Source organism: Python bivittatus, unplaced genomic scaffold (assembly GCF_059951505.1).
Source record: "Python bivittatus isolate LINGU-HERP-01145 unplaced genomic scaffold, Pbiv_v1 ctg000850_np1212, whole genome shotgun sequence".
Taxonomy (NCBI): domain Eukaryota; kingdom Metazoa; phylum Chordata; class Lepidosauria; order Squamata; family Pythonidae; genus Python; species Python bivittatus.
Genome location: NW_028277112.1, coordinates 43,249,199 through 43,262,622, shown reverse-complemented (window position 1 = coordinate 43,262,622; position 13,424 = coordinate 43,249,199). Strand labels below are relative to the sequence as shown.

The 13,424-nt window shown below is 36.3% G+C and overlaps 1 protein-coding gene across 2 annotated transcripts in view; it reads right to left on the bottom strand.

The window, feature by feature from the left end:
* Positions 1–6,287: 6,287 nt before the first annotated feature.
* RCL1 (RNA terminal phosphate cyclase like 1) overlaps positions 6,288–13,424 on the bottom strand; it is a 29,727-nt gene continuing 22,590 nt past the window's right edge. For both annotated transcript variants that reach the window (XM_007431978.4, XM_088129811.1), the window contains one exon: positions 6,288–7,650. In XM_007431978.4, coding sequence (XP_007432040.1) covers positions 7,500–7,650 — 151 coding nt within the window. In that variant the 3' untranslated portion in view covers positions 6,288–7,499. The remainder of the gene's footprint in view (positions 7,651–13,424) is intronic.

The window sequence follows — 13,424 nt, the reverse complement described above, 5'->3', positions numbered from 1 at the left end:
GTTTAAACCTCAGGCAACCAGCTGCTTCATTCCAAATAACATCTTTGAGATAGCTTATGTGGTGTAGTAGCTGAAGTGTTGGATCTGTGGAGACCCAGGTTCAGGTCCTCCTTCAGTTGTGGAAACTCACTACATAGCTTTGGCCCAAACAAGCATTCTCAGCCAGGCCTACTCCGAGGACAAAATTAGGAGAAATCCTCATGTGAGGCACCTTGAGCTTTTGGAGAAATGATAGGTAAATATAACAACACTGGCATCCACAGGAGAAGTGAAAAAAGGCAAGAGAGTAGACATGATAATGCCACCAGAGTCCTGCCTCTTTGTATGTGCATGATGCCATTGTCTAACAAATAAAGAAATAAATTGGGAGGAAAAAACTGATCACAGAATTACTCACAAGATATAGCTTGACCATGAAGCAATTGTAGAGGGATCAAAACTTTCAGAAGCAATGCAAATTGTTTTTCTGGTCTGGCTAATTCATCTCACTACTTCAGGCTTCTTCTTTTTTAATTAATTTAAATTGATTTTTTTAATTACAAAAAAAAGGAAAAAATACATAAAAGTGCTTTAACATAAAAGTGAAAAAATACAAGAACAAAAAAAGTTAATATATCATTATAATAGTACACAGTTCCAATTCTATATATGCTTATCTAATACAAATATTATTCAAGTACATATATATTTCTAATAGTTATATGATTATCCTGTTTGTTTTTTAACCCAGTGTATTTTGTATAAATGAGTCCCATATTTCATTATACTTGTCCATACAAAGTCTATGTCTATAGGCAATCTGCTCATAAGTAGCAAGTATAATCAGGTCTTCAATCCATTGACTAAATGGGGCCATATATTTATTTTTCCAATGTTGCAATATCAGTCTTTTGGCCATAGTAAGGGCACAGAGAATTCATTTATGTTGTCCACTTGTTAAGTTCCATGTACTAGGTAGATAGTTCAAAAGAATATTATCCTCTGAAAATTTTAGCTTTTCTCACACAATCAAATTTATATACTCCAGTATTTTCTTCCAAAACTTAATAAGTATAGGACATTGTAAAAACATATGTCTTAAAGAAGCATTGTACTTATTACATCTCCAACAAAATGCTCTTTTGACAATCCTTTTCTATGCAGATGTAGTAGAGTCCAATAAATTCTAAATGCTATTTTTTGTTATATAAGTCATAATTTAAGGTCCATTGACCTTGGTATAGAACTTAAGACGCTCTCGCATTGTCTAGGCAATATAGAAACCTCTCATTCTTTATTCCACTCATCCCTTAGTATCTGCATATCAAATTGATTTATTGATAACAAATACCTATACAAACTAATAGTAGGTTTTTTAGTTTTAAAGGATTTAACAAGTTGTTATAATATCTCAGGTGTCTCAGAAGCTGCATATGCAGCTTTTCTGCTTCAGGTTTCTTAAATTCTGAGTTAACAACATTTTTGTCAGTCAGCAAGTTATACAATCTGAGCAAGTGCATTTCTCAAATATAGCTGTTTTAATTTGCTGCCTTACCCTGTATCCTAACTGTGTTCTTTTTCTGGTCTAGAAAATGAATCTCCAACAGATTATGATGGAGATGCATTTTCAAAGAGCACAGGGAATGCATATGCTAGTATTCATGTCTCTGACTGTTAAATATTCTCAAACCAGCTGATTGTGACAATACTCCTTTGGTAATAAGTTTACATTGAAGTTATAACAGTGGAGGTAAAAGTTTAACAATTTCAGTATCTACTTCAACCTGTTTTTTTTCTTAGTAAAGGATCAATTTAAATGAGCAAAATGTACCTTTTGTTCAATTATCCATAGTCTAATATTCTCTAAATACACTGAAACTACTTTCAAAAAGTGCCATGTTTACTGGAAATGCTGGAGGTTGTGATGCTAGCACATATGGAGGGCATCAAGTTCAGAAGACTGAGTAGAATATTATCCTCCAGGTTTTAATTAATTTAAAATTAATTAAGGCACATAATTTTGGAAAGGCACACCTTAATATGATTTTGACTTCCTAGATTGCATTTTCCGCACAGTAATTAAAGGTCCAAATGGGATATACAGTATGGCAAGACACAAGTCAAGCAAAAAACCTTCCCACTACATTAGCGATCCAACTAAAAGCCCATGCAGACGTGAATACAGAAAAGTTCCAACTAGAAGAAGGCATAATTTCATATGTTGGCTGGCTTTGTGCATCATGCTAAGCCATAATGTACTTTTGAATGTACTTTTGTTTACAGAACCTTCACTGTATAGATGGACCTTACATAATTAGAATGATAAACACATTCCTATTTCCAGAAATTTAGTTTATAAATGGGAAGGGGTGTTCCAAAGAAAGTGACATGAAGCTTTTACAGAAAGAACAAACTAAGCTCCAAGAAGATCCTATGTATTTTGGAGCAAGGCCGTATGAATGTAGCCATATGATTTGTTTCCAAGAATAAGGGTTGGCTCAGTGTGAAGTCTGGTGAGCTGCACAAATTGCCCAAGCCAGCATGGATTTATTGGTCAAGCTGTTTGAAACTTTGGTTGCACTGAGTAAGTGTAAAGTGCTATTTTACCATTCAGTGTATGGATCTTTAATTCTTCCTACAATAAATCTAATGTCATTTTCCTGTTTAGTAGTTAATAAAGTCATCCAACCCTTGTGCCAAAAAAAAACAGTAATAAGGACAATCTTTAATATTATGTCAGCTGGGTGGATGATACTATTAAGATATTATAAGTCACTACTGGGAAAATTCTAGTGAAGCACATTGCGCAGATAGTCCGATAGCTACCTTAACACAATGAAACCATGTTCTTCTTTGACAATAGAGAATGCATTCATAATGATTTACTGTGAATGATCCAGACATATTTCATATAGCTGGAATATCTGAGCTTAAACTGTGGTCTATGTGAATCCAGACCACAGTTAAGCAAGTGATAACTTGGGATGATGTATCAACCATAACAATGTTAATTGATTCTGGTTTTGGTTTACATTGCTTCAAAGGCATGACCTTGAAGAGTAACTATATATTAGCCATACCAAAGCATGTATGTACACTAAAGATGGGATAGAAACGCTTATATTAAAAAATGTTCCTGCTATGGAGCTCTATTAAAAACAAAACAGTTCTATGCTATTGTCAAGATTTTGTTCCCCAGATATTGTTGGACTTGAGGCAGCTTCCAAAATCAGGTGACACTGAGGAACCAGCTAGATTACTGTCCTCTGCTTCTTCTCCATTTGACACATTTTCTTGCAGGGTTGGTGAATATGTGGCTCTTATACTGTTTCTGAATTATAAGTCTCAATAGCCCTACCCAAAATGGTCAGTGGCCAAGGGTGATAGGGGTTATAGTGCAACAAAATCTTAAGTGTCTGATATTAAGACGCAGGTATCAATTTTTTTATGAATAGAATAAATATTTGTGTTAGAAAACATTCAATTTGTTGTACAACTACAGTATCAGTTCCCATTTTTTAAAAATATACACCTAACCTGCTGGTTGGGGTGATGAGAATTATGGTCCAATAGATCTGGAAGGCAACAGTTTAGGGAAGTTTGTGCCAAAATGAAATAATATAAATTAGTTTAGATTCTTTTCTTTCTCATGAAAATAAGACCCATTTCTTAAAAACAGTTGACTATATCTCTTGGCATTTTTAGAAGGGAATCTGCTTCATTCCGAATAACTGAGAACAAAGAAAAAGTAGAAACTATGATGGATTCACTTGGTGGCAAATCACAGATAAGAAAGAAAACGACTTGCAATGCAAAACGTGCAGGACAATAACACTTTCAGCATTAGAGCAAACATTGATAAAGCACTTTATTTATGTGAACAAATTGCATAAAATCCCAAGTCTCTTACTTTTTCTTTGGCTGAGATAGGATGTCATGTTATAAACAGTTTGACTCAGGTATCAGATAAAACACATAATCCAATATGTAAATAGTGGTGATGATGATGGTTGTTTAATCCAATGTTTTCAACCTCAGCAACTTCAGGATGGGTAGACTCCCAGAATTCCCCAGCCAGCCATGCTGAAGTCCACCCATCTTAAAGTTGCTGAGGTTGAGAAGCACTGGTTTAAATAGTAATGAAACAAAGTCACGCTTGAAAGTGTTTTGGCACCATGCAGGGAATAGAACGTTCAATCAGGGAAATCAATATGCTACTTGGGGGTCCAGTGTGATATCAGTCAGCTGATCAATCATTCAAATTCACTGTTTCTGTTTCTAATGACTGGAGGGGTACCATGAGAGCTAGTTTAGTATAGTGGTTAAGGTACTGGCCTAGAAACCAGGAGACTGTGTTCTAGGCTTGCCTTAGGCATGAAAGCTGGCTGGGTGACTTTGGGCCAGTCATTCTCTTTCAGCCCAACCCACTTCACAGGTTTGTTGTTGTGGACAACATAGGAGGCAGAAGTGTGAGGTATGTTCATCACCTTGAGTTATATAAAAAAGGTGGAATAACAATCTAATAATAATAATGATCCTTCCCTCCTTTGAAGGGGAGAAAAGGAAAATCTCATCGTTTTTCCTTTCCTCCAACAGAAGAGTATAAGAATATGAATGAAAGGATAGATTGTGTAAGGGCTGGATCATGCATCTGGGAGGGGTGCCTTTGTGTGGGTGTGTGTTTGGGGGGAAATGGGTGTATTTCTTGGGGATTGTCATATTAAAGTGTGCCTACACGTGCCATTCAGTGTCTACCCTACCATCAGAAGAGATAGTAGCACCTAGCCAAACTTGACTGATCTGAAAAAAACTAAAGGCCAGATTTGATGAATACTTGGGTAGAAGACCACCAGAAAATCTGAAGGCTGTTGGCTTAGACAGTTGAAGAAAACATCCAAGAAGGTGGCAGTAGCGAACCACTTATGTGTTGTTGCCAAAAAAAAAAAAAAAATCATTACAAGTCCACATAGTCACCAGGAATCAAACTTAATTCAAGGAAGACTTACTTTTTCAGATCTATGTCACCAGCGGCCACTCTGATGGAAGTCAATAAAGAGCACTAAAAGGGCTCAAGATCCATTTATTTTGGTTTAAATGGTACAGTAATTCAGCCCTACTGGATTCTTAATGGCACCACTGTCCCTCTGGATTGACTCCCACTATTCTCTTTCATTTAGAGAGCTGCAGGAACTCTTCCAACTCAGTGGCTCTTCTAAGCTAGTTTTTTTTTTTTAATCAGTGTAGGTTGCCTGGACCAAACCTAGTTAGACACTTGGAATCCAGGTACAATATCTTTGCTAAGATTGGTCTTCCTTAAGAATAGCTGTAACAAATATTAAGGGCTGAACTTGCTGTACATTAATGTTCATCAGTGGAATTGTTATATGGATCTTTTTCCTTTATGTTTATTACTATCATTATTGCTTTTGGTTGTATTAACACTGTTGTATTGTTTTTTGTTAACTTCACTTATAAAATTATTTTTAATTGAAAAAAGGAAACAAGTTAATGCTATGAATGATGTATGCATCTACTTGCATTCAATTAGTTTACTGTATATGTTTAAATAACCAGTAAAAATGCATGTTCCTCTAAGTGATCCCATTCCAAAGCAACCTAGGAACAATACCTGTACACCTGAACTTTTATGATGTTGAGCCTGAGAATGGTTCAAGGAAGATGAAAGTAGCATGATAAAAGTATTATTCTTCATGATATATATGCTCATTTATCTTGTATCAGTCATTTCCGGCTAAACTGGTTTATAAATTAGTAAAGCTGTACAAATTTGCAGAATCAGTATATACGACATGCCCATTTCATGTCAGCTTGAATTGTCTTGCTAAAACATCTGCCTTGTGTCTGCTGTAGACACCATAAAGTGGATAATTAAAATCAATTATTAGTAATGTGATGTAAATCCTGATGACAAATGAGTTGTTCAGAGGCTGCTGAGAAGACAGAAAGCCTTGTTCTTTTCCAGCTTCTCTCCATGGACTTCTGCTGAGCTTTACCCTTTGTTTTAGAAAGACCATCTCCAGCAGAGGGAGGGGTTCGCTTTCTGCATGACAAAGAGCCATCTCTCTCTTGTGAGGATGTAAAGAGTGCATCTGAGAGCCTATCATGTACTGTACATACCCGGCCCCTCCCTCTATTGGAGATAGAAAAGTTTTAATCTTTTTTTAAAAAGAGGGTAGAATTAGAAGTTTGGGGAATGAGGTTAGGTAATGAGTGGGGGCTTCCATCTCCCCCAACAGCCTCTGAATCTTCAACAAGCTGGAGAAATCCAAGTCATTAAGAGGAGAACATTTGTTTTAGGAAACTTTTATTCCTGTAGAAACAGTAAAACATGTAGCTAGGAATGTGTTTTATGTTTTTTATTTCCAATTTTTGTGTTGTGGTAGTCTCAAGTTCTTTATTTTTCTGCACAAGTGAGGGAACTGGGTGTAATTTCAGCTTTTATTCATACTTCAGCTTATGCAGAGTATAGGAAGGTTGCTTTTCTTTAGAATCTGCTTGTGAACTGTAATAATAATAATAATAATAATAATAATCTCTCCAGCGTGAGAGATTGTAGGGAGGATGGGAAAGAAATGTAAGAGAAGGCAGACATAAACAATTAAAGAGAGCACATGAATCAGTTGACAGGATATCTTGCAAAGTGTAACTTAGCCCAGATGGAAAATATGTTTCAAATCATTCAAAGAGACTCAAGAATTTTGCTTGCATGATATTAGGCAGAAGAATGGCCATCCTTTCTATAATGATTTCCATTACTCAATTACTGATTCAGAATCACTCCCAGATACAGAAAATTGAAATTGTTATACTACGTAGTCAATAAGATTCTGCATCAATTGGCTGCAATTGTCCCATATCTGACTAAGAATAAGACATGGGACAAGCAATTTTAGCATCCATTTACTCAGAATAAAAGGCTAAATTTATGCATTTAGCCTCTCTGTTCAGACTTCACCATAGGGTCGAGAAAGAATAAGGTATATGGAAAAGACAGCTACTTTTGCATACAGTCTACCATCTTTCAAGCCTTCTTCTTTGAAAAAAGCCAGATAACAAAACTTCCAGCAGAATTTAATACATGTTAAAGAGCTTCCTGGAAAAATTCAACTGTAATTTTTACAGTATTGTATAAACATGTTGATCATTGTTTCTGATTTTAAACAAGATTTTAGCACATGCTCTTTCCACAACAAAAGGAATAGAGATGTAGATTGTGGGTCATGTTCAACACCTAGAATGTCCAACTCCAAAATTAACCATAAATGCTTAGAAGTATCTTCAGTAAATATAACCTCCAACATGTCCTTCAAGTCCATAACAGTGTCTCAAAATTGTCTTTCAAAGTAATTAAAATACAACATCTACTGCTTTAATAATTGAAAGTCAGTTGCACACACAAAATCCACATATTTTTCCTGAGTTGAACATGTGCATGAAAGTATATCAATAGAAACATTAATTATCAGTGTACTTTTTAATTGAAATCCATGAGCAAAGGATCATTTTACTGTTTTGCTAAGATTGGAAAACCCAATGCCAACACAGGTCATTAAGACTTTTTCACCTCCCTTCCGTTCATCGTCAAACGATTTGGTTTCAATTTTAAACATAATCTGGAAATAACTTCTCAAATGTCGCAGAAATTCAATTCTAAAAGAAAAAGAAAAAATCAAGTATAAGTATACATCTCCCTAAACTGTAGTCAACATGAACATCTGTACTTCAATAGCAACACCTATTAATGAAAAAAGTCTACCTGATTATTTGTCAAATACATTACTTTTCTATGCTGAAATGTTACAAAAAGTGAAAACAAAAACAGTGAGCAAAAATATATACCTCCAAAGTAAAGTTTTCAGTTAATTAAGACAAAAGACAGCTGAAGCTAAAAATCATTTATGAATAATATTTGAACGACTTTTTAAAAATCTGTGTGGAATTTTAAGTTATATTTTCCATAACATTACTTGCTGGATATGAAATGACAAATGTTTAATATTTAGAAGCAATTTCAGCATAATTTTAAAACCTGTGTAGTAAAGCAATGTTAGTTTCTCACTCTTAATTTTAATTTTTTTAAGAAAATGAAAAGTTACAAAAAACATAAAATACAAGCTACTCAAATGTCTTAAAGACTGTTAAATTGGACATAACGTTAAATTAGATAAATATGTAATTACAATAAATATAGTGTCATTTAAAAGCATTTTTAAAGGTGAGTATTATACAACAAATCTTATTTTTCTTGTCATAATTCTTTTCGACAACTATTTGCCATTTCACTGTGCAATGCTATATAAACCTCCTTAGGCAAACATGCATATTTTTGAGTGAATATACATAGGACAGTGCTTTAAATCAAAAGTGTGTTTTGACAAACCTACATTTATACCTTAAAACGCCTGTTTAGAAAGATGAAACCATACTAATACAAGCCAAAAGCAAGAATACCAATATTTTACATGGAGATGTACACAATACGGAACTGAAATGGAAATTAGTGCCATTAATCTTACCACAAAAAATCCCAAATGAAAGACAAAAAGATAGGTGCATTTTACAAATGCTACTTGCTGATGCAGCTGGAGTTATCACAATAAGGTTTGCTATTTAGTCCCACATGTAGTTGTGACTAAAATCTAATTATTCCTGGAAGAACTGAGACCATTGATAATATATTCCTAGAGAGCCAAAGTTGGAAGTGGCTGTTGTTTTTAAAAGAAAAATGTGGATTGCTTTGCAGTCTTTATGACAGAAATAATTAATCACACCATCTGAATGGGATGAACATTTCCTTTCAGGCAGTTATTACAAAAATATTACCCTATGTATCCATCCACTGAATTTAAATATAGAAATTTAATATGGGAAAAGTGTGTGTGTGGAAAGGAGGGAGGGAGCGAGGGAGCATGCATATATTCGTGGTTCATCCTCAGAAGAAATACCTGCTGTCATTGGAAGTGGGGTGGTCAGGGTTCCTTGCTCTTAATAATCATGTCAAAGAAAGAATTTCTCAAGTTCAGTGTGCCATGCAAACTATACTTGTTGGAATTTGATCTTCTACTCAGTTATTAAAGGTACAAGAACTCTGTCTGACTTTGACCTAGCCACTGTATTCAAAAATCCATTTGCCCACTTGTTCTATTTTATAATTCTTGCCTTTCATAAAGCATTTGAGCCTTGTGAACCCAGATCACCTTTCTAAGCTCCTTCTACTTTCCACATCTCTGCTCCTCTGCAGATGCATACTTTGGACCAATGATATAGAGAGCAGTAACTTAAAAAGGAACAGTTGCCAATGTTAATTGGACATTTCAGAATGCGTCTTTCCTGGCAGGTGTAAATTAATCTCAAAGCGGTGCAAATATTTTTTTGGTAACAGGGGTTGACCTGTTGAAATAACTACTGCCAGAAGTGATCCAATCAAACGAGCAATGAAGCCACTTTAAATAAATATCAAAATTACTTTGGGGGGGAAGAAATCTGATTATTGAGGGAGTTCTGCTTATGGAAGTGACTAGCACGCTCTTCTGTAAAAAAATGGCAATATTGCACTTGAGGTCAGTATATGCAGGTAGAGTTCCAAACAGTTGAAATTTCACATCAGGATACATGAAAATGGTATATGCCCAAATGTTTTCACTCCACAGTTTGGGAACCTAGAGTCTAAACCAGCCTTTTCCAATTTAGTGACCTCCCAGTGTGTTATAATTTTATTTGTTATGATCAGAGATCAGCTTGCAGGAAGACAACCAACATACAGCTTAAGACAGAAACATGTCTTCCACTAGCCTTCCAAAACTTTTTTCAAGAACAGGCACCAACCTATGGAAAGCTGATCTGGACTATAAAAGAGTTTGTATTGACAGCTTGCTAGAACAGTGCCTTTTCAATAAAGGATCTGGACTGAGATCATAAAACTAAAAAGCACAGTTCTATATGTTTACTCATAAGTAAATACAATGTGTTTGGGCCAATTCCCAGATAAGACTACACAAGTCTGCAGGCCGAGGAAAATGAAGGAATTGTGAATAACATTTTGTATGGATACATAACTTGCATTCTTGTAGAGCTGACTGGAGTTGTAAGTAGGAAGACATGCTTATAAGAAGCAATTACACAGTCCTGGAAGTTTTAATCAAGTATCACTATGCACATCAGAATTCAGCTGTATATATTATGCTGATATCTACAGACCTCCACAGATTTTGCAAGCTTATTCAGGGGAATCTGCTTCTGGGAATGGACATGCCTAAATATGAACCTACCTCAATGACTGGAGTCACACAGCATGCAAACAATAGCTTGCTGGATAAAGCACAATTGTTGGGTTCATAAATCACACTTTACAAATCATAATGGTTGAGTTCACATAACGCTAAGCCAAAACCAAACAATATATGAACCCAGCTGTTCCTTGTAAATCTTGATTTATGCAATTGTGTTTGTGTGAACAAGCCACTATTATTTATTCAACAAATTGAAATAAAAACAAATAATGGCTTCATCGTTGTTTAATGATGTTTACTCTCAGATAAGCATACCCAAGTCTGCAGCCTAACAGTGGCAAAGAGAAGAAGAAAGAAAAAAATAGGGCAGCCAATCAGGCTGGAAGACCAATGTGAAATAAATTATGTAGTACACTTATAAGGGAGACAGTATTCTGAGACAGTGTAGACAGAAGATTTAGATTCTTCCAATTTCAGCACATCTTTGAATCCCTCTTTTAAAATATGGGGGGAAAAAAACAAAGTACGGTGGTACCTCGGGTTACGAACGCCTCTGTTAACGAACTTTTCGGGTAACGACCAGCTCCGGCCGCAAAAATTTACCTCGGTTTGCGAACTCCGCCTCGGGTTACGAACCGGATCCATGGCCATTTTCCCTCCTGTGACACGGTCCGCGGCCATTTTTCTGCCCCTGACACGTGGTCCGCGGCCATTTTTCTGCCCCTGACACGTGGTCCGCGGCCATTTTTCCGCCCCTGACACGTGGTCCGCGGCCATTTTTCCGCCCCTGACACGTGGTCCGCGGCCATTTTTCCGCCCCTGACACGTGGTCCGCGGCCATTTTTCCGCCCCTGACACGTGGTCCGCGGCCATTTTTCCGCCCCTGACACGTGGTCCGCGGCCATTTTTCCGCCCCTGACACGTGGTCCGTGGCCATTTTCCCGCCCCTGACACGTGGTCCGCGGCCATTTTTCCGCCCCTGACAGGTGGTCCGCGGCCATTTTTCCGCCCGACACGTGTTCCGCGGCCATTTTCCGCCCCTGACACGTGGTCGTAGGGAGGGGGACTCTCCCTCCAAGCAATAGCCACCTCCCTGTCCTCCACGCCAGAACGGATTAACGGTAATTACATTGAACCTTATGGGGAAATTTGCTTCGGGTTGCGACCAATTTGGGGTGCGATCAGAGTCACGGAACGAATTAAGTTCGTAAACCGAGGTTCCACTGTATGATAAAAAGACAAATAGTTTGGGATAGGGAAGAGTAAGCTCAGAGAGAAAGGTTGGTAGCATATACTCTGAAACTGTCCTCAAGAACTTATGTTTAGTAAATATGCAAGAGAATAATTTCTATCAAGAACATTGAGCAAAACAGACTTCTGGTGGACATGAATGGTGGCTTAGGCATCTTTGAAATAACAGAGCTGTAGCTGATTGGTGGCTGGCTGCTCAGCTTGCTCCAAGCAAGGAGGAAGCAAGAAATCAACCCATTTGCCCTCTGGACAGCTGCTCCTTGAAAGCTAATTGCAGAGACAAAAGCCTGTGTGAATGGCTTTCAAGTTGAGCAGCTGAGAGGCAGGGGATCCATCTTCGTTTGCAGCTGCAGTGTAGCCCTTTTATGGATGCTAGAGCCGACCAAACCTCATATCTAAACACTGCAGATTATAACTATTTTTCAACTTAAGAGAGACCTTCCTTCACAAAAGATAATTCTCTTGGGGCTTATCCTTATTTTTGGGACTATATTTTTAAAAGAAGAATAGAGTTTTAACTTGAATCTAATTAATTCGCAAAAAGCTGGATGAAAACTAGAATTTAAAAAAGACTTAAAAGTGACTACGGTGAAAAGGGAAAGTTTATTTGTTAGAAGTTTATTTTTCTATGGAACTCGTTATTTGCAGTAACAAGGTTTGCTTTTCTCATGGGAAAGTTTCTTGTTTTGCTGGACTGTTTGTTAATTAGCTGGGTTTCCAAAACAGAAGAAGATTATAACTTGATCTCTATATGTTTCCTCTGATGCGTGCCTGCAATTCCTGCTTGAAAGACACCAGAAGGCATTAACTACCAGTTTACTTTCTCCTGTATTTAATTACACCCAGCTAACCATTATGAATTCTGTTCATAAAGCCAAAGAATTTCTGGAAAAATTTAAAGGAGACCTGGAAGAGATGCAAATGGAGCAGGAGAAACAGACAAACTCAAAAGCCAAAAAGGTTCAGGAGGAAGATGAAAAAGAGAACTCTGAGTTGATTGCCATGGGCATAGACTTTTCTAAACTACTAGCTTAATTATGGATTACTAATGTGGTTAGTAATGGCTAACAAATGGCTAATGTGGAATATTAATGGAGCAAATGCTACACAAAAGAGAAGTGTTTCACCATTTAAAAAAACTTAAACAAGATATAATTTGTTTACAAGAAACTCATATTAGAAAAAAGGACATAAAATACTTGATTTATAAGAATTTGGGACAAAAATTTATTTTGTCAGGTCCAAAAAAAGTTAATGGAGTTGTTTTATATGTTAACCCACAATTAAAACCAAAATTAGTATTGGCTGATGAACATGGTAGATTTGTTGGAGTAGAAGTCAAATTACAGGGAATTAGAACATTAATCTTGGGACTTTATGCTCCAAATGAAGATAAAGGGAAAAAAATTAAATGTCTTATGGAAACATTGACACATTTTTCTTTTGAAAATTGGTGTCTGATGGGAGACTGGAATGAAGTGGTATACCCACAATTGGATAGAGGAATCAAGACAAAATGCAAGCTATTGTGGAGGAGATAAAGAGGAAAGAGGATGAATTAAAGTTAACAGTAGAAAATTAAGTATTTCAAACTGAATTAAACTTCTACAGCAACAGCTATCCATGTTAACAGTGAGAGAATTGGAAAAGAAAGATGAACTATGCCAAACAAAAAAATTCTGAACTTGCAAACAAGCCAGGGAGATGGTTGGCATATAAACTAAGAAAGGAGAAAGGAAAAAAAAAAATAAGTATGAAACTTCAAGAGGGTGATACTGTAATAACAGACAATGAAACTATACAAAAAAAAAAATTCATCAGTATTATTCTAATTTATATAAAAGACAGGATTTCTCTCTGGAAAAAATAGATGACTACTTAAAAAAACAAAATTTGCTAAAGCTTTCAGACAAGCAAAGACAGATTATGAATGGACCTATAATA